The 22,669-nt window shown below is 32.8% G+C and overlaps 1 protein-coding gene across 2 annotated transcripts; it reads right to left on the minus strand.

Annotated features, from left to right (window-relative positions):
- Positions 1 to 7,304: 7,304 nt before the first annotated feature.
- LOC129953273 (segment polarity protein dishevelled) lies at positions 7,305 to 20,681 on the minus strand. 2 transcript variants are annotated; one of them, XM_056066282.1, is made up of 13 exons: positions 20,421 to 20,681; positions 19,362 to 19,664; positions 19,216 to 19,285; positions 14,298 to 14,847; positions 14,153 to 14,232; positions 12,828 to 12,951; positions 12,512 to 12,751; positions 12,277 to 12,450; positions 12,127 to 12,216; positions 11,977 to 12,051; positions 11,819 to 11,905; positions 7,653 to 7,724; positions 7,305 to 7,524 (listed from the first exon to the last, which is right to left on the minus strand). In XM_056066282.1, the coding sequence occupies exons 2-13, from the start codon at positions 19,541 to 19,543 to the stop codon at positions 7,505 to 7,507; spliced, it is 1,764 nt and encodes a 587-aa protein (XP_055922257.1). In that variant the 5' UTR covers positions 19,544 to 19,664; positions 20,421 to 20,681; the 3' UTR covers positions 7,305 to 7,504. The 2 variants fall into 2 exon arrangements, with proteins under 2 accessions (XP_055922257.1, XP_055922258.1); XM_056066283.1 differs by having other exon boundaries at positions 11,983 to 12,051; positions 20,421 to 20,680.
- Positions 20,682 to 22,669: the final 1,988 nt, after the last annotated feature.

A 22,669-nucleotide genomic window follows, 5' to 3' on the forward strand; every position in this document is an offset into this window, starting at 1 on the left:
CGTTAATTAAAAATCATAATACGAAATAAAAATAGCATAACTCTACTAAAGAAATAACTTAAACTACATTTCCAAAATATATACCACAAATTTACATATGTACTTACATTACTTATTACTATTTATTATCTTTCTAAACTTGACAGTCCTATTAATTCTTAATCAAAATACTGAAAAATAAATAGTTTTATGTTGTCTAGTATATGAGAGAAGTAAAATGTACCAAAACAACTTCCTTATCAAATATTAAATTTGTTGAATATTTATGTAAGCTAGTTTTCATAAATATAGTGCTAATGTCCCAATACGTAAATTAAAGTCCAGAAATAAGAATTCACCTGGCCTGGTTTAAGTGCAACTTGTCAGGAACTGATGACAATTATAATACCTACATATTTTCAACATAGAAAAGAATTTATAGTTAACTCAAACTCTCTCTATGAAGACTTTATTGCAAACAACGAATGTGATTTAAAAGTCAATGTCTGAAACTTTTTGTCATTTGTTGATTATAAAATGAATTTGGATTTTATCCCTTCAAGCAAGACTTATAGAGATGAAACAAGCATGTTTGTGTAATATTCAATAATATACATACATATATATAATATAATTTTAAGAGTGCCTATGAAAACTCTATCTCATCAAAATCTAACTTGTCACAAAATTCTTCAAGCTCTGAATAATTTCTCCACTTAGGTTTTATTAATCTGACAATTTCGGAAGCAGCTATACTAGAAAACATTTCAAATACTGGAGACAATCTTAGTCCCGGACCTGATAGCGTCCCATAAGTTTCAAGATATCAAATTTAGAAAATAAAATAATATTTTTTTTTTTTTGATCATATACCACCTTGTCATTATTTATGGAATTGCAGTTGCACTCGATATTCTCGGTATGTGTGTCACCTCTTATGGAACGAACACATACGCGACGTCGCCAAAAATTCAGCAAGGTGTTTGGGTTTCCTTAGGCGATGCAAGAAATATTTCATCCCTCCTGATCTGTCTGTTATCAACAAGACGTCCGATACTTCCAAAGCTTGAGTATATCTTCCATCTCTGGGCTGGTGCTCATGCGGTTTATACTCTAGAGAAATAGCCAGCTGCATTCCTCCCCTTAAACAGTTCAACCGTAATGATTATCAGTATACCATCGAGTCCGACTGTACTGTCAAATACAGAAATTCGTTCTTTAGTACTACGCGAATGTGGATGGCCTTACCACACTCTGTCTTTGCTAGTCATATTCAGGAATTCAAAACCAATGTGACTCGACATCTCCATTCAAACCCTATCTAATTTTGCTTAAGAAGCAAAATTAAGAAAATTATTTTTTTTCAAAAATTAAATAAAAACTTTCGGTTTTTTTTCTGAGAAAAAACTCAGACAGACAGACTAACGGAATCGGGGGACCCACTTTTTTGGACTTCTCCCATCGTAATGTCATGTTTCTCAAGTTCGAAATTTTCTACGAATGCAAAACTTGCCATATTGTTCCTATATGTCGCACGTGGAAAACATTGAATCCATTAAATCTTATAGAAAGATTAATTTCCTTTTAAATAATACTAAAACTTTAGAATTCAATTTATAGATTTAATTTAAGTAAAAAAATACTAATTAATGGCTACATAAATTGGAAAAACTAAAATGTTCGTTTTTTAGGTTGGGTTGGTTCAAAATGTTCTTAACCTCTTCTCTGTACCTCGTGAGTTCTTTTGACGTTTTGTTTTTATGAAAGTGATACCAAATTTATATCTTGATTTGGGGGGGGGGTGTCAGCATTCCCAGGTTTGCCAACAATAGTCCTTCCTCAAACAAAACTCATAAAAAGGTTCCGAACTCTGAAGCACTTAATCTCTAATTATCGTCATAGAGCTAATCGTTTAGCCATTCCAAAATTCATTCAAAAATTTCCCGAGTCTGTTGTCTGTGATATTTGTTAGATCTATCCTTGAATATGGTTGCATTATTCAGGCTTATCATTACACAATACATATCTATAAATAGACAAGAAGGTGCTAAGTTCGAGCATGCACCTAAAATATGGTCAATAATTTCTGCGTTGGCAGCGGCAGCACTGATTTTCAATTCCTTGATGATTTGTGTTTGACCAATTGATGATGCCAAAAGAATATGTAAATACTTCAATAGCCCAGGTGTTAATGGCTTTTCGCTTATTACCGGCGTTTAAGTGAGATTTGAGAACTTTAACTAGTCTCGGTTCAAACTTGTTTCGTAGCATTTTCTTAATTTCCGGTTCTTGAATTCCTTTCAGTGGTAAGAAACCAAGATATATGTAGATTTCGACTTGACAGTAAGAATGAGTGCGGAAAGCTATCGAATGCTTTTTTGTAATCGATATATCTCATGCTAACATTGCGTTTGTCCTGTACTGCTTGATGAACTAAGACGGATTCGATTGTTGGCGCAATGATCGTAAACGCGGTTTGGCGTAGATAGCAAGTTGCTGGGTTTTCTTGTTCTTTATTTCCGTTAACATGTTTTCTGTTAATTCATCAATTAGAATGGGATGGATGATGGCTTTCAGTAGCTTCCGGAGTTTTCAGGATCTTGTTCCGCCGGAGTAAGTTGTGAGTCTGCCTATGTCCTGCCTGATGATGTTTATTTTATTCACTAGACGTCGTTCCCAAGACGGCGTTTGTGCTGTTTTTCGTGCCCGAGCTTCCGTACATATTATTGTTCTTCTTGCCCATGGTTCCTACATGTGGCTGCTGTGAGGTAGTTGAGCAAGATGTCGCGGTTAACAGTATTTGTTAGATCATTTAATTGTCTGTTATTGTAAATCCTCGGGATTCCGTCTCTGCGAGAAGGGTCATTGTTTTGCTTATGCGACCAGGCTACACGAAAGTGTTCGCAGAGTGCGGTTGTTACCTGCCCTTGTGTCTGGATCGTTGTTGTTGCTGCAGTATTTATATTGTTTTCCCTTGGTTGGCTTTCGCATGTCTCTAGTGCAGCGTAGATGTCTGATTGCTGAAACGCAAAAGAATGGGTGGCTTCTCCGTTCTCGAGTCAGGCTTCAAAAGTGTTGTTGTTGTCTGGTTGTTCCTCATTTTGTGGAACCTCAACTCAATCTTCAGTTATTTCCCTAGCTGCAGAAATGTGGTATGCTGCTTGTCGTTTGATGTCTTGGATATCTTGCGCAGAAAGAAGCTGCTTTACCGTTAGTGCTCTCCTTCTGTCGGCGAGATTTTGTTCCGTAATTCTATATAAGTCAGGGAAGTGGTTCAAGAATAAATATCTCAATTTTGCCCTACAGACATGCATTTCCGTTTCCAAATTGGTTGAAATAAAGTAGCATCGTACAACTGGATTCCTTTCCACAGACAATTTTATACGTTGCCTAGGTAGACCTGCTACTGTGGTTGCCATGGCAGTTCTTGGTCCAGGTTGTGGTGTTTGTGCATTTTCGAATTATGGGCTATTGATGTGGATTACTTCTTTGTGTATCCGGGTCTTTGTTCCCACGGGCAACTGATCACCGCTTGCATAATGTCACCCCAGCTTTGGCTCCTCTGATATATTAATGTTGTGTGTCTCCATGTTTTAGATGGGTTTATTAGTATTATTATTATGATTATTTTTATTATTATTATTATTATTATTATTATTATTATTATTATTATTATTATTATTATTATTATTATTATTATTATTATTATTATTATTATTATTATTATTATTATTATTATTACTATTATTATTGTTATTATTATTATTATGTGAAAATCGGTCTTTCTTGAGATCGAACCCCGCGAATTTTGTAGTTGATAGTACTTACTTATGACTTGTTTGTTTCAAATTTACCTATAACATTTTTTTAGCAGCTCGTGTGACTTTGGTTTTGATTTTTATCATTGAAGCCTGTATATTAATCGATAGTAGACGTATTTTAAGGTGTTCAAATTATTATCTCAAGTTTTTGCGTCATGAGTAGTTCAAAAAGACGTTGTTTAAATAACCCACATCATTTTTGCTACATATGCGGAGAATATGTGTTACAAAATCGTAAAAAAGTTATATCACAGTTTGTTAAAAATACCTATTTTGAGTATTTTGGCATCCTCTTATATAAAAATGAGAAGTGCTGTGCTCCCAATTGTGTTTTTAAGTCGTGTGTAGAATATTTAAGATTATGGAAAAGTGGTAAAAGAATTGCCTTCAAGTTTGAAACACCGACTATTTGATAAGAACCACGAAATCATTTCGAGGACTGTTATTTTTGTAGCGTGAATAGAAACGGTTTAAATGGCAGTACCCAAGTACTAGTTGTGTTCAACGTCCAGGGCTTAAAAATATATCTGGCCCCTTAAAGGGCTTCAAAATATATCTGAACCCTTGAAACAAGACATTAAGGACCAAGCTCATAAAATGATACTGATGCTTATGCTGATTTTCAAGATATGTCAAATGAGTCAAAATGCTTTTCCCAAGAGGAGTTTAATGATCTTGTAAGAGATTTAAGTCTGTCTTAACAAGCTTTAAAACTGCTAGCATCAAGATTGAAAGAAAAATGTGCTTTCCTCAGATACAAAATTAAATACAATGACCATAATTGCCAAATTTGTGTCGATTTAAAAATGGTGAACATTCTTCTCGGTCAACAAAGTGGTTACACTAAATTTCCCTGTTTTATATGTTTTTGGGACAGTAGAGCTAAGCAAGAGCTTTGGATAAGGAGAAACTGGCCGTTGAGAGAAAATATGAGAAAAAGAAAAACATAGTCCAGAATTCATTAGTAGCTCATGACAAAATTATCCTTCCACCATCACATATAAAATTGGGTATCATAAAACAGCTTGTTAAATCACTAGATAAAAACGGGAACTATTTTACTTTCATCTGCCAAAAATTTCCTCGGGTCACTATGGAAAAGATTAAAACAGGTACAGATTTCGTCTCTGTAATTCAAAATTTTCATGGTCATTAATGCGTCACTTCACAAAGTCTACACATTACCAAAAAGCTTTAAAAAGAAGTTTTTTAGAACTCAACGATTAATTCTTTCTAATTAAGTTTGGTTTTAATAAATACGTGTTTTTTCTGTTTAATATCTACAAAGCTGAATCTCAGAAACTAGAGTTTTTTTTTTATATTTTTAGAGCTCTTTTAATTATATTTTTGAAAATATCATATCATGTGTAGTCAGCAACAACTAAAATTTCTTTGGAAACAGAGGTACCATAAACAAGTGTAGTGAATTATATTATAGATATAATAAATGTTATAATATAACTAGCTGAAACGGCCACGCATTGCTTTGGCTAACGTTTGTTGCGATATTACATTGTGGTAATCTATTTAAGGGGAACGGTTAGAGAACATAAACATGGGCACCACCATGGTTTTTTACAAAGATGCCACATGTAAAAAACATGGCGACTTTCATGACTGATTTTCTACTTCCGTTACCACTACAATGAAATTTATTTATGATAGAAAACGGAAACGTTAAAACTGCTATAAACATTTATTGGTTTGGGATTTCATGGGGAAGAACTTTTAATATAATTGAAAAAAATGTTCGTACAGTTGATGTAATGCAAAAATTGTTACAAAAGAATAAAATTTAAGATGTATTATTATTTGTATTCAATTGAGTATCAAATGACTATATTACAAAATTTTTAGCAAATAACATATGACATTTAAACTTACTAATGAGGTAGGTAGTGCGGATAGATTAAAATATTCTATCAATAATATTTATTAAAATATATCAATTTAATTTAGCACTAATCGGTGTACAAAATTTTTCCTAACCTGTATTTCGCTAACACAAAAAGGTTCGACAGTTTTCCTAGACGTGAACATGCTGTCCATAAGAAAACAGGGATTTTTCAAATCTAAACCACAAATGGACATGGTTTGGCCTTGAGACTTATTTATAGCCATGGCAAAAGCTAAACGGATTAAAAGTAACCTTTTGAAGGGTGTACAAGAATCTGACGATACCATTGGAATAAGTTGGGACATTAACAATTTCCCTTTAATTTAAAATGGTTGGTTCAAGAATATTTCCGGTTATCTTTTGATAACCAAACATGTACCCTGCATAATTAAGATGGATTCAAATTACGCAGGATAATAATAGGCGAACCAATCCTTAATCAAAGATTATGTGGCGGCATTCTAGTTATATCTAGTGAATTTATAATAATATATAAATCCAATTGGAAAATTATATAACCTATTATTTTCATTAACAACAATATCAATTGATTTTAAAGACATCAGATCGCCTGCTAACAACTGTTGTATGTGGAAGTTAATTTCGTCAACATTCAACCCAAAATAGAAAATGCAGTTCTATGCAATGTTCCAAGTGAACGTTTGTGAGCCATTATGCACTCATTCTAAATTATAACTGAACTCTTCCGCAACACTACATCTATTTGGCCTCAGCAACATGTGCTGGTTATGCTATTAAATTATAGCTTATATGAAATGTTTGGAAGTTTCACACAGCGCCATCTATTAAATACTTGTTCAATCCAGTCAACAGATGTCACCATATGTTGGAAACGTTTGAAGCTAACAAAGTTGTTACATTAAAAACAAATAATTTGCAATTAAATAATATTGTTATCATAAATTGAGATGTAAGCTATGCTTTCTTTCAAGTTGAATCAAACTGCAAACTGTCTACAAATTTGATTAAAATCGGTTAAGTAGTTGAGAAGTGCATCGCGGACAAATATCGTGACACGTAATTTATAAATATTAGGATATAAACTGATATAAGACAAGATAAGATAAAACAAGACAAGACAAGAAAAGACAAAATAAGATAAGATAAGATAAGATAAGATAAGATAAGATAAGATAAGATAAGATAAGATAAGATAAGATAAGATAAGATAAGATAAGATAAGATAAGATAAGATAAGATAAGATAAGATAAGATAAGATAAGATAAGATAAGATAAGATAAGATAAGATAAGATAAGATAAGAAGTAAATCTAAATGATTTAAAAAAATTTTAGGCAATCATCGCACTTTAAGACAATTGTGTTTAAATTATTTGGGTTGTTTCGTACCTTTCTTTAAATAATGTATTTTTCTTTTCAATTAATTGACAAAAAACTTCATATTTATGATTATCTTTTTAAAAGAAATGTATTCATGTGTATTTTAATGTTAATTTCAGCAACATGTAACTAAGATTACATACATAATTAATAATAATAGTGTACAAATTTGAATAGCTTGTCAAAAATTCAAATAAAAAAAATAAACAAAAACACAAACAAACAAAATGTAAAAAAAAGACAAAATTACATTTATCTTCTCTTTTATTGCAAAAATACTACTATTGTAAATTTTCCCCTAAACTAAATTGAATCAGAGTAAAAACTCAATTAGAAAACATTAAAGAAACATACAAAAATGTATATGTGTAGGTATCCTGCTCAATAAATTTAGTATTATTTGTTATATACTTGTTTTCCAATGTAGACTTGTTCTTTTTCAAAACTCACAACACGTAATTAAATACTGAAAATAAAAAAATAAAAAAATGATTCAAAAAGTAATGATATAAAAAATAAAACGTGAACATGAAAGAAAATATTTTAAAAACATGAAGTATAAGGGCAATGGAAGAATATATTAGTATTGAGTACCCGAAACATCTTGCTCAGTATTCCCGCGGTTGGAAGATCCTGATGATTTGTTAGAACCGTTTGTTATGGTCACTGAAAGGAAATTGAATGAAATTTGATTAGTGTTAAATTTATTAAGAAAAGTAAGATATTATCACAGACATTAAAAAAACATGGGTCCTTCTGAAACTTTGAACTCATCATTTGGAAATTGTACTTATTTAATAAAAATAAAATATAAAAATATCGAATTTTCAAATTCGTGCATTCTGCCTATTCGATATCCATTCGAATTTAAACAAAAATTCTATACCACATGACCCAATCATCTGTATGTCTTTCAGAGTTTAAGGTCCAAGTCTTTAGAGTTAACGTCTCATGAAAAAACTATAAAAACATTCTCAAGAGCCTTAAGGATTTAGGTACAATAAAAACAAATTATAGGACCTTGGATTAAGATATACAGATAATTAGTTTAGTGATTAATAATTTAAAAAATATTAAGGGAGAGCGATAACTGTGGCGACTAGATATAATTATGGTTTTCGGTAGAGGAGCTTAATACAAGATTTTTTACTATCAAGCGAAGGGGCAATTTTATAAATATTGACTTAAAATCTAAAGGTAAATATTTAAAAACAACGGCAAGAATAATTGTTATAAATTATTATATTTTTCAAAAGCCGGAATTCTACACTTTACAATAAGTTTTAAATAAAGTTGTTTTCATGGATAGTTTTTGAAAGACTTAAGTCAAAATGTATGAAAATAAAATGCACGCCTGGGTCGTACGAACTTGATTAAGTATTTAAAGCGCAATAAAGTTTATGTTCATGGCTAGCGAAACCAAGCTAAGCCACCAACATAAAATAACTTATAAAAAATACAATATCGTAAGAAAAGACCGGACAGATCACACAATTTAGACAAAAAATCACCCTCACAGAAAGCTGCTAACAGACATTCGAGTGCGACGGTGATGACTGCCTGCTAAAATGTACATTCTGAACGAAGGCGTAGAGTTGGTGGAATCGTTGCAACACACTCTATAATTACATTACACTGGCCTCGTTTAACTAACGCTTTAGCGAGAGATATTATATCGAATGACATTAGCCCCAATATTTACAACAGATAGACAAAACAATGGAACGGACAATACCTAAGTACAAAGAACATGACCAAATAGACGTGTGCAGATTCGCAACACAAGAGTGGCTTACTTACAAAACTCAAAAACTTGTACAGACGACCAGAACAACATAGAGATTAAGATACTGAAGCAAAAAAATATAAACTGAAAACGAAAATTCTAAACAAACAATTAGATTTGGTGTCGTTATTCTAGCTTAATATAAAATAGATCGTTTTTGTTAGTTTTAAGTTTTATTTCAAGCGCTTGATGTTTAGTAGTATTTGACCCTTTGTTTTCCCAAAATTAATACATTTCTGATATGTTCCTCGAGGTTTCATGACGAAAACGAAATCCATTTGCGCAAAATTTAATTGACACCTTCGGGAACAAATGGTTACGTAAATGAAAGAAAAATATTGAGAGTTCTTTTTTCTAATTTTTTTTTACTAAAATAAAAAAGAGGCCACGACCCACACTGATAACTTTAAATCCCGTCTGTCTTTTTCTTGTAAAAACTTTACCAAAATATTCATAATAATATTTTGTATGAGATAAATAATTTGAAGCCAAGTATTTCGTGTTTTGTTAAAAAAGTTGTCAGTTGAATTTTGCTTAAAGATTAACTACAAATTAGCAACAATATTTTGCATATGTTGAAATAGTTTGATTTCAAAGCCTAAAAACTGACTGCTGGATTTTTACAAAAATGTTGTCGAAGACAGTATCTTCTATAAGATACAATTAGTTTAAAGGCATAAGCTTTAACTTTTGAAACGATATTTGAGTCGAAAATTATTTTTTACCAGATGTCAAAAACATTATCCTTCCTTATATTGAATTAGCTTGGAGATAAAATCATATTTTGTTCGTAAAATATTCCAGGTGACGATTGTTTTTTATTCAGTTTTTTTTTTGTATTTTCATTTTTTCAATAAAGTTGTTTTAAAAAACTATTTTATAACTTTTTTTTATAATAAGCGCAAACTCAAAGGGATATACTACCCTTATTATGTAGTCACAGTGTGAGCACTATTAAAGGGAGAGAGGGGTTGAAAAGGGATGTCGGTGCACATTGGATTTGAATTCCTGAATATTGAAATTGCTGGGAAAGACAGAGTGTGGAAAGGCATTCCACATTCGCATAGTACGGCTAAAGAACGAATCTAACTTTACAGTACGACCGAAGTTGGACTCGAGGGTATATTGATGAGCATTCCTAGAAGCGCGAGTATTACGGTTGAATTGTTTAAGGGGAGGAATGCATCTGGCTATTTCTCTAGAGCATAAACCATTAAAATAACGGTAAAAAAGGGTGAGACAAGAAACATTTCGACGATGTTCAAGTGACGTAAATGATCTTATGATGGTAATATCACCAATCAATCTAAATGCTCTACGTTTAATACTATCCAAGAGGCTTAAGTAAGTTGCAGGAGCACCAGCTCAGATATGGGAGTTATACTCAAGCTTTGGACGTATATAAGTCTTGTAAATAACAGCCAGATCTTCCATCGCCTTAGAAAACACAAACATCCTGCGCCATTTTTGGCGACATCGCGTATGTGATCATTCCACAAAAGTTGGTTGGTGATGCACATACCGAGAATATCGAGATATTCAGTTTCCTCGATGCAAGTGCCATTCATGGATAATGCAAAGGGTTATATTTCGCTTTAAGGATACAAGACAGCATTGCATTTTCGAAGCCTTAGATTCCACGCGGTTTCTTATTCCCCACTGTACAATGCTGTTTAGGTTGGAATTTAATGAGCTTATCATATTTTGTCGTTGCAGTAACAAATCCGAAGAAGAGGGGTGTGAATCTAAAAACGAATATGAAAAGCTAAGAGTACTATCGTCAGCGAAACAATGTATTGGATTAGAAGTTGCAGACAAGATATCATTTATAAAAATTAGAAAGAGTGTTGGAGATAAAACAGAGCCCTGGTGCACACCAGCTTTTTATTTTGTGGTTTTCAGACTTGAATACGTCCAATACCACTTGTATTGAACGATTCGAAAGGTAATTACTAATCCAATGAAACAGGGAGTCATGAAAACCGAAAGCACGCATTTTCGATAAGAGAGCCTGATGCCAAACCCTATCAAATGCTTTTGAAATATGAAGTGCAATAATCTTACTTTCTCCAAAACTATGTAAAGATTTGTTCCACTGTTCGGTGAGATGAACCATGAGATCACCAGTGGAATAAGTTTCTGGTTTTTCAAACTGCTATAAATGATTATTTATGTGTAACTGTTATTGCTTGTCTTAACACAACTTGCTCAAGACTTTTAAACTTACAATACAATAATTTATTGCACTCGCATTCGTTTACATACATCCATTTTGCATGATACTTTTTTTTTGGTAATTTCCTTGCCATTAAAAAATCTTTATGATATCTTTCTTCGTATGATAATCGTTAATTGAGTTAAATATTAATAACAGTTTCTGATTCATTCTCTATCTTCAATAATTCTTCATACTCTACACCCTCAAATTTTTTATGAGATCAGCGTCCCGTAGAGGAGAATGTAAATAAAAACGATAAAAACGACAAAGATGTCACCGCTTTCTCTTCAAGCAATTAAAAGTCATCTACAATTCCCTAAGTTACGTTGGTTGGCATACTATTTTCGTTTGATATTAATCTGTGCTGAAGACCAAAAGTTATGAAATTTTTCACAAAACAATTAGATTTTTTTAGATGTTCTAAATAGAGCGAATTACTTTTCTCGAAAAATATAAAGATTTATAAATTTATCCAAAAACAACTAAACACACGGTGTCTTAGTTTTAATCCTTGATTAAATATTTATACTTCAAAAATAAGATTCAGTCATCTAATGAGAAAGTAAACAGTTGATATATGCAAGACAAATAAGGAACAAGGCTTTGACATCTTTTAAGTTTTGTTTCCCATTTTTGTTATATTTTAATTCGATTGGAAATAAACAACAATTTCGTCGAAGCTATGATAGCACTTCAAATTCTGTACTGTGAATCTAAGATTGTTGAATGAACAAACAAATAAATTTACAAGCTTACTTTGGTTTGTTTGATGAATTATTGATGTAATGTCACTTTGTGAAGCAGAGATATCTTTATTCGTTAGGACATCTGAACTACTTGATCCTGAAAAATAACAAATGAAAGAAAAGTAAATTGCCGCACTAATATGTTTCTTTAGATGAATTTATCAATACCGATACCTGACGAAATATGCCGTTCAGTAAGCCCATATTGAATTGGTTGATAACCATGACTTGGATTGTAAGTGGCTTCAATCGGAAAATGTATACAAAGTATAATATTAAGAAACGAATAGTTAGTAACAATAAATACAACTTTCTTACCTGAGTATGGCATGTATATTGGAGGATTGGGCAGAGGGGCAATTTCGCTAGTGATACTTTCAGTATCACCAAGACTGACTGTAGATCGACCTTAAAAAAGAAACATTATTATTTGTATTAGAAAACAATGAAATTTTAATTTTTACTCACAGTTTTGTTTTTTGCCGTCACTTAACACGTAATAGCATTGTTCGGAAAATGTCAATTTATTAACAGTATGTTTTATCAGGTTGTTTCGCAACATTGATGAAACTATTCGTCTTGCTTCACGTCTATCTTGCACATCTTCGACATTCTCTAAGACCCAATTAACAGCATCAGCACCTGTAATAAAAAAGAAAATGCATTACAAATTCATTTTAAATTAATTTATTCTTTGTTATACCGATAAATGCATTTGGAATAGTTATTTTTAGCCACATTCTATCACGAATTTCTAAACCACTGTCTGGTTTCGTCATTGCTTTGACAACATCCTCCAAATTATTTTGATCTAACCGCTCTTTTATTGGCTCTGATATATCGGGTATAATACTATCATGTGACGCTAGGGCCTGTGTATGAGCAACCCAGGCACCGGGATCAATGGGTCGGACAGGCTCGGTACGAGGGATAGTAAAGTATCCTAGGAATAAATATACATATGCAAATAAATTTGTAATTTACTTGAAAATAATTAATTGCTATATGTTGGTACCAACCTTTAGGATTTGGATCCCAACATTTTGCAACCACTAGTTTGATTGGGCCGGGCTTTTGAACAACTTCTCTCAAAACTCGCACAGCTTCATCATTTGTCATGTTTTCGAAATTTACATCGTTAACCTTTAAAAAACATCAAACAAAAATTACAATTTCAAAAACTAATTTGCTAAAAGAATAAAAATACTTTTAATTTTTTTAATATTATTTCCAGAAATGTTAATCTTTAAATTTGAAATATTCCGAAATCAACTCAAATTGAAAACTAAGCCGCCATTCCTTATATGAAGCCATTAGTTAAAAGAATTGTATTCCCCTCGATATATAATTGAACAAATAAGCAAAAAGAAGAGTTGCAAATAAAGTAAAAATTAAAAGCGAGAAATAAGTTCTATTATTTACATATTGTTGTTGCGATTGTTATAGTAGAAGCGATTGATTTGTTTTTATACTTCAAGTAAAGTAAAAAATAGACCATTGGTGTGTTACAAGTAATTGTGTCACTGACAGTTTTGTCAACAGTTTATTTTCCTGCAAGGTAGAAAAGGCGATTTTTCTCTGACGACTTTAATAGGAATATCTGCTCCTCGGTTTTTCGTCTAGCTGCAACAAGATGTAAGATATTGCGACGCAGTAGCACGCACTCGTTCATGACTTAACCTAATAAATTCTCCGAAAATGTAATTGTTTATTTCACACTGCTTTCTATTGAATAATTATCTTCGACGGTTTTTGACTAGTATCGCTAAATCATTGGAAGAGTTGACCTGACCTATGTTGCATACAGAGCCAGCTATTTATCTCACCGAACAGTGGAACAAATCTTAACATAGTTTGGGAAGTCATTTTTTTTTTAGCCGCAATACTAAATTTTTCGCTCTCATTGCAATGTACAGACATTCTAAACCAACGGATATTGGTATCTCCTTTCTAAACTTATCCTACTTTCCCAATTGCTCTTTTAAAATACAGCACAAAAAAATATTATAATTTCTTCACAAAACTTTCAGCGAAAAGTATCAAGATTCCATGATAAGACTATGGTTTTAATATGCAAAGATCGCTTTATTCAATTTCTTGAGCCATTATCTCTTTTTATCAGAGAAACTAAAACTGTTTGTTGTGAAGTAGTTATTTTTAGCGGCTGTTCAAGAAATTTAAAAAAAAAAAACTACCCTATTCAGAATCTGAGACAGAGAAAAATGTCATAAACTTTTCAGAAATGTTTCGCGAGCGTTTAGACAAAAGAAAACATTTTAGAAATGTTTCTCTGGTTCTGGTTTACAGAAAAATGAACATTACATTAGTATTATAAGATATATACCTGTAAGATCATATCGCCAGGTTCAATACGGCCATCCAAAGCAACTGCCCCTCCTTTCATTATACTTCCGACATAAATTCCTGTGAAAATACATCACAAAATCACATTGTAAGTTATGTTTTATCACAAAGTAAAAGTATCAAACCTCCGTCTCCTCCACGATTCGATTGTCCAACAATAGAAATTCCAAGAAAATTAACAGCTTCCATATTTATAGACACCGTAATTATGTTCAATGACATTGTCGAATCTGTTATAGAACTATAACTCGACGTTCGTGACATACTAGGCGCTCGTTTTTTACGTCTTTGTGGTTTCTTTCGTACTTGCAATCGCTGTATACTGCTGCATTCTGTCATGTCACGATCCAGGGTCAGTTCACTTTCTGTGCCAAAAAGACTTGTCGAATCCAAATCGCTGGATAGCACAGATGCGGATTGATAGGTAAGTGGAGGCATTAATTGATTAGGCACTCCTACGTTAACACCACCAACAACGCCACCAACACCTATTAGACCACCTCCTCCAGGATTTTGCATACTACTCACACCAACATTTACACCGGCCATCATACCTCCACCACAACTATTTATAATTTTTTGATTACGAGGGTTGTTGCAAGTCCGACTGTCGATTTCACTTGTTGGCACCTCAGAGCAGTTGTCTGATTGATTGGAGCCGTCAGCAGAAACAAGCTAGATTACAAAGTAAAAAATCTGTTAAAAATAGAATCTTTTAGTGTTTTTTATAATTTCAAATAATATTTAAGTCTGAAATTAGGATCTGATCGTGAAACATATTAGAATCAATAATTCTGACCGCAACTATGAATTGTGTCACAGATGTTTTTAAAGTTATGAATCAGAAAGTTTGGCAAGGCTTTGTGAAATTATGGAGAGAATTTAATGGAAGCAATTATTGTTTCTTCCCCCCTGTTATTGTCGTTAACATCAACTATGAATTGTCTCACAGATCTTTTTAAAGTTATGAATCAGGAATTTTGGCATGGCTTGATGAAATTTTGGAGAGAATTTAATGGAAGCAATTATTGTTTCTTCTACCATGTTATTATCAGCATTTTGCTTACCGATACTTACGTCGTTGGGTAATCTTAAAGTGTAATACAAACTTAATTGAATAAGTCAAAGTCTAACACCCACAAAATTAACTAAATGTTCCAGAACTCTGTCCTGTCTCCAACACTGTTCCTTATTTTTATAAATAATCTGCTGTCAGAAGCATCTAATCCATTAACCTTTTTTGCTGGCGAGAGTACTCTCAGTTTTTCATTGCATGATTTTCTTCGAATAGGCAATCGCATGAGGCATAAAGAGACACTGAGTTTGCGTGATGTTGGATTAAATGGCATTTAATATTTGTGGTTTAGCTTGGTTTCGTTAGCCATGAACACGTCGGGATTGAGTTTTTATAACAATGTTTAATCCTCAAGCCGCTCATTCCTCAGCTGACATTTTCTCTGATGCATGTTTCTGAGCAATTGACGCAGCGCATCTGCATATTGCAGTTAACTCCAACATAAGCAGACATTGAATAAATTCGCCTTGCTTCTTTAATGTATCACAGTGAACTGATTAAAAGTTGAGGCGTTTAATATTCCTGAGACTCTCAAACTTACTTTGGGGTGATAACGTAACAAGAAACATAGGAGGCATATAAACCCCCTCGTCGTGACTTAGTGAAAGTCTTTACCTCGATAAATTTGAGATTGTGGCTTGCTGACGGAGCTCACCTAAGAGCACCTGCGGTCCCGCGCAAGAACTTATGCCCTTGAATAGGAGCGACTGTGTGTGTTTTTTTTTTCAAATCGAGGCGTGAAGCCTATACTAGCCGTCATCTTTAATTCTGGTAGGATTGTGGGGAGTTGGGAATGGGAGAAAAGACGATACAAAAATATTGTTTGTAATTCTTCATCCATGCGTATTGCATTTTCTATACAAAGTTTAATTATTATTATTATTACGGAAGTAATAATTTGTGTTCGTTTAGTTGTTATTAATAAATTTCAGTAAGCTTTGTTTTTTTTTCTTTTTATATGATTCTTCGTCGTTGGCATACCATGGACCAAAAGATGATTGTTAAACAAAAAAAAAACATTTAAATCAAACTAAATTCGTAGCGTGGTCGGTAGTTCGTATTACTGTCATATCGAATGTCTTGGGTTCAATCCCTGCCTGTGCTACCTAAAGTTCTTTTTTCAAGGATACTGTCTCTATCGAGCAGTTGACAAATCCTTTAAGAGTATTTCTCTTCTCATGAAAAGTGCTTTTTCAAATTTTGGGCTCCAACCTCTCGGTTTTGAATGATCCCTAATAGGTAATCTTTTGATTTTGCTATCAGAACTCACATGAGAACACCAAATAATTCAATTACAGATCCATTTCAGTAACAGAACTCGAAACTTATTTTATGAGAGCTAAAAGGTAAAACTCTCGGTAGAAATCGAATATTTTATCTTATGATTAAAGATGATCCTGATAAGACGAGACTTACAATTCATGATTGCTATAATAACATCCTAAATCCATTTGTCATCCCCCAAATCTGGAAAGTAGCTTCAATACTTCCAATCCCAAAGTCAATTGAATTTAAATTGTATCGTTAAGTCTTAAAAATTGGAACAAACAAATCAAGTGACGTAAAGACACCACGGGAAATTTTAAGCCATCATGAACAAGTAAATTATGTAGCAACATTTTTATATTATTTAATGCTATTCAATAATTTAAGAAAAATAATATCATAGACAAAATACTACGAAAACCGAGGCCAACATCAACCTCTCATAGGCTCATTGTTTCGGGAAAGAAAAACTAAAATCATTTGCTACCACACACAGTGGGTCGTGTGCAGACACTATCGAAAGAGGGTTTCTGAAGTCTTGGGCGCATAGCAAAGAAGAAGCTATTACAACTGAACGTCACAGAAAAGCCCGCTTAGCTTAGCTTTTGCTAAAAGTATAAACAATGGACATTCAATCAGTAGAAACATGTTTTTTTGGATTAAACAAAATTTAACATTATTTATTCTGATGTAAAAGATTGTGGTCGCCCCATTGTTAAGCATTGTGTTGGCAATCTTATGATCTGCAGAGCAATGTCTTGGTTGCCCCATTAAAAGGATTGAACATCATTTGCACAGGATCCAATATTGCGGCATCCTTCCGCGGAAGAAAACCCACGCGCGTGGAAATTTCAGCAGGCAAAAGATCCAAAACACAGGAGCAATTACATTAGATAAACTCAAAAATGGTTCGAAGACAACTCCATCACTCTTTTGGACTGACCGTCGTGCAGCCTTGACCTAACCCCAATAGAAGACTTGCAGCAGCATCTTTAAATAAACTTCTCTAATTTATGCCAACAAATTAAGGATGTTTGAAAATTTATTCCAAAGAAAGGATGTGCGGATTAAATTAACTACATGTCCAGAAGATTACACTGTGTTATTAAAACCCAAATATTGAAACAAAATAATGAGTTATAAATTAATTATTTTTTTAAAGATGTTTTGGTTGTATTTGTTGCTATCCTTTTTTTTAATTTAACCAAAAAATTGATAAAATGAAGTAGACACGAAAAAATTATAAATATCGAAGGTAAAAGCAAGACAGGCAATTATTTACACGCCACTGTACGTACAAACATGTGCATATTTGCGTAAAGATGCATACGTCATTAAAAATAAATTCATGTGGTATTTATTTATTCCTATTTATCTAAACATTATTATGTAAGTAGTTAGGTACGTTGTGGCTGGATGATACCTTGGAAGGACAACTCTTAGTCGGACAGAAGTGCTACGTAAGTCGCTGTCCGTGTGAGTGTTCTATATTTAATCACTTGGTTCTTACTTTTATAATATACTTGTTCCTTGTTGCTGTTTTTTTTTTTTTTTTTTTCATACAGTTCAAGAACTCAAAACCATGAATGTAAATTACCAACTCCTTTTCAATCCCCCACTTTTTTGATAATGCTCACATAATAAAAGTATACAAAGTGTGTACTTTTCATAAAAAAAAACAAGGTTAAATAATTCTCTTTTATACATTTTGACACTAAAATCCAAAATTGTAAATAGTTGAGATCGAGGCGTAAATAAATTAAATAAGGAAAAAATAATATCGTCCCAGATAAAGCAACACTTCCCTAAGTGAACAATATAAGGACATTTAACAATGCAAAGACCATTTCTATTTACTAACTATACACTAAAAGCAAGTTTCTTTAGTTTTGACCAACAATGTACGTTACGTTTGCTGATTAAAAAGATTTATGAGAAAATGCACACAGATTATGGTTAAATTTAAAATTTAAGGGAATTTGATATAGTTTTTGTGAGCCGCATTCATGCTTGTGCGTTGTGCGAAGAATAGCTTAGTCATAAGGTCTGTACTGCACATATATTGGAAAAGAATAGCTACCAATTTTGTTCTAAAATCAAAATTCTGAATAATACAGTACACGAACAAAAATAGCTCAATATGTTTTGAAACAAATAATTGTTTTTATCAAATTGCACCACTGAAAGAATCATCTTACATATGTTTTAGTTATTAAGTATAAATTGTAATGCAAACATTTTGTAAAAAATTATAGTATTATTATATCATAGACAACTGAGTTTGAATTTAGCTTATTATGGTTGGAATTAACGAATCCACGAGCTGATACTTCAACAACTTGTTTAAGGAGGAAAACTTTATTTTATATTAATCTCGTAAGAAAGTAGCTTTTAACAAAATGAAATTATTACAATAAATCTTATATAAATTCTCCTTTCATATACATACATATCTGTTAAGCCAATGATAATATATTATGAATTAAAGCATCCACGAGCTGTTGCCTCAACTCCTCGATCAAGGAAGAAAACTTTACTTTATATTAATCTCGTATCAAATAAAAACCTAATTCTAGCTGAAACCAACTTTTAACACAATGAAATAATTATAATAAATTTCACAGAAATACTACTTTCATAAGAAATATCTGTTTTAACAAATGATGGAACACAAAACAAAAATATAATTATTTTCGACTTACCCACGATACAACCCGCCCATTGAAGCACGGAAGTGTGGTAGAATCGTCTGCGATTTCTTCCTTGACAACGCTGAAATAAGGCAATCGTAACGAGCAAATACAATCATTTTTGAACAACTCGGCGGCAAAATCATTGGGAAACTCACCCAAAATCTGCGTCCATTGACTTAAAGAAATACTTGTAGTTACTGCTTTGCTTATTCAGTACCATTTTGAAATCTTTTAACGTGACCTGAGACGACGGCAAAGCGATTTTAACCAGATACGGGGTTGTCTCGTCATCTATATGATATATAACTTTGGTTTCTTGGCAATTTTTTTCATCCATGATGTCCTTTCGTTCCTTTTCTGCCGTCGCAACAATATTTGTTTTCTCAAAATTTGTTTTTATTGATTGGCCTTTGTATCAAGAAGCCCCTGCTCTGTGTTTGTTACTGAATCGGCATCTTCTGTAACACAAAAAAACAACACATGCATAAAGTAAACGATATCTTGTAATTTTTACAATTTAGTTTGTGAGAAATGTTATTGTCTTAAAATTTTAGTATTGAACTAAATCTTATTGCATTTGCTAAAACTACCACGAGCTCCTTAGCTTGATTCATTGTTAATGAAAATATACTCGGCACGGAAAATAAAACACTTATGCATTGTTTAAATATACCAGAGTTGCACATATGCGGTTATTTCTTTCTTTTATTGTAGTTTTTCACAGTCCATAAACTAAGTAAACAATAAAATAGAGTTAAAATTATAATTACAGACTACAGACATTGACGAAAAAGAAAACACATAATTTAAAGCAGACACCAAACGATGGTTCTATTACAATTATTTAATTATGATGTGAATTCTGTTTCTGTTGCGTCTGTCTGACTCTGTCGCTATCACCAACCGAAGTGCAGTCACCATAGTTTTTGCCTACTCTGAATTGATATCGACGATGGTTTCGACGCCTGTGTTTCATCTGAATGGCTACAAATTATTCATTTACGAAACCGAATGATTAAGTGTAAATCACGCCCGTAATATTTTAATTCACTATAAATCTTTCCGTTTTTTATTGAACTATCTTTTTTTTCTTTGCGGAAGGGAAAAGAACAAACATTTATTCTTCATATTCATAATATTAGAGCTTGTAGTGAAAAGTATTAAAAAATCCTCCCACTGCAATAAAGAAAACAAAAGAAAAGCAATTTACAAACATATTTTCTTTCTGAAGTTCCTTAAGTATTCTCAAATAATTCTTCGTGATTCACTCCACTCACTCAAAATAAACAATCAAAGATTTAATAGTTCTGATATAAACTGTTGAAAAATATTATAGAAATGGCGTTCGTATCATAGACAGACGTCTTCTTCTTCTAAATTTCGTCTAGTTCTTAAAACTTAAAAGCACTGAATAAAATGGCAAATGTAGAAGGGAATTATAATTAATCGTGCGTGAAGGAGAGAACCAATCTATCCAACTAAAATCAAAATTGACTTCAAGTTGAACTGGGTAACACTGTATATGTGTTGATGGTTAAACACATGCTCCTTTCTTTGTGTATCATATACTAAGCTTTAATGGAAAACAGAATCGGGATTTATGTTCGCACCTGAATAGGATTGAAATCGGATTTCCCGATTCCATTCCATTAGACGAGCTGGAGCGATAGATTATATTTATATACCTGAATTAACAAAATAAGGACCAGACTTTCATTTGTCGCAATTGGCGATCAGTCAGAAACTAATAAACTATACGGATAGATTTGTGTTTTTGGAGTTGCATAGGAAAATTAAACTGATCAATAAATAAACTCAGCTATTCAATTGGAGAAACAGCTGATTACATACCCAGCATTTTCTTTGTTGATTGTTTGATTTGATTTATTTGACAGGTCGGTTATATCTGTAATTGACTGCGTTCAGCCTCGTGTTGGATATCGTATCCTGCAGAGGTGAATTTTTATATACCTTATTTAACGAGTTGAACATAAATTGAGAAAGCTGCAAAACATAGAAAATACTTTCTAGTCTTTCAGCTGTTCACAAAAACCATGTAAGTATTTAGATTTCGAGGTTCAAAACTCTTTTCCCTGTTTTGAATCAGCTGTTCAGCATTAACACGTAAGGCATTTACAACAAGGTATCGGATATCCTACCTATCTGAAATTAACAGTTTCTGTTATAAGAATTGTGTACAAATAAAACACAAATTAGTAAAATAAATATAGAAATATATTAACTAGAGTACCGACCGGTATCCGTCCTGTGTGAAACACCCTCAAATTCAATTTAAGGTGAACTTTCTCAAATTCCAAATCAGTGAATACATGTGAGTGATGAAAAAAAGCAAAATTTGTGAACTGTCAAAAATGACAATTCCGCAAAAAGTAAGTAGAATTGCAGTGAATGAGGTGTAACAATGATAGATTTATTTTAAAGTCTGTGTTTTCATTTAAGATGCTTCCAATTTTATACGATAATGCATTAAGCAACAACTGTAAGATTAAGCAAACAAGGCACTGATTTAAAAGTAAGTTTTTTTTTTTCTTTAATATTTCTCTTAACGAAGGAATGTCAATGTTTTAACCGACAGACACTGGCCAATGTGTTTTAATTTTTGTTGGAAGCAAAAAATTTGTGTTGATTATTGACTTAAATGTGCATCTCTCTGTCAAGTACTCAATTGCTGCTGTATCATGATCGGTGACATCTGCTCCCATATCAGCGACCGTAGCTACCACCGGCATTTACTGTGGAAGTGTCACCATCTCTACCAAAAGTGAAATGCTTTCAACGCAACAAAACCAACAGCAACAACAAAACCAAGTCAATGATACAAATAGAAGCTTCGACACTTAGTGTAGCCGACCGCTACAGCCCTTCTCCCAGCAGCTGAGTGGTGGCACTGGAACGACTTTGTTGGTAGGTAGCTGTATAGAACCTCCTAAATGACGGGAGTCAGAAATCATTGGTTAGACTTCTCAAAAAATAAAGTATAAATAAATTGAATACAAAATAATCCAACCATCACTGTTCGAACTAGAGTTCTTTGAATATCGTGATTTTCGTCTGACGGGTAAAGTAGATTCATTACGTGATACTGAATCCTGCCTCTGAGCACCACTCTCTTCGCTGCTCCATCCAGATGAAGTAGGTTTGCTGGGCGACTTGTTCTGTTTAGGGTTTCAAGCTTCGTCAAATTTATCGCTCGAAGATGAAGACAAAGGCGATGAGGAAAGTGAGCTCGAATTGAATAATGCTCTTGATAAACGTGAACTTACGTGAGATGGCTGTTCGTTCCCAACACGTCTTCGACTCGTCGAACCTGACTTATTCGATTAGGGTTTCATTGATGTGGGTGACTTAATACATGCTGCCAAGACGTGGCTCAAAGTTTTAATCTAACTTCAAATTATTGCAATTTCTAGTTACTTCTCAGAATGAAAATCTGTATCAATTA

This window comes from Eupeodes corollae, chromosome X, assembly GCF_945859685.1.
Source record: "Eupeodes corollae chromosome X, idEupCoro1.1, whole genome shotgun sequence".
NCBI classification, from domain to species: Eukaryota; Metazoa; Arthropoda; class Insecta; order Diptera; family Syrphidae; genus Eupeodes; species Eupeodes corollae.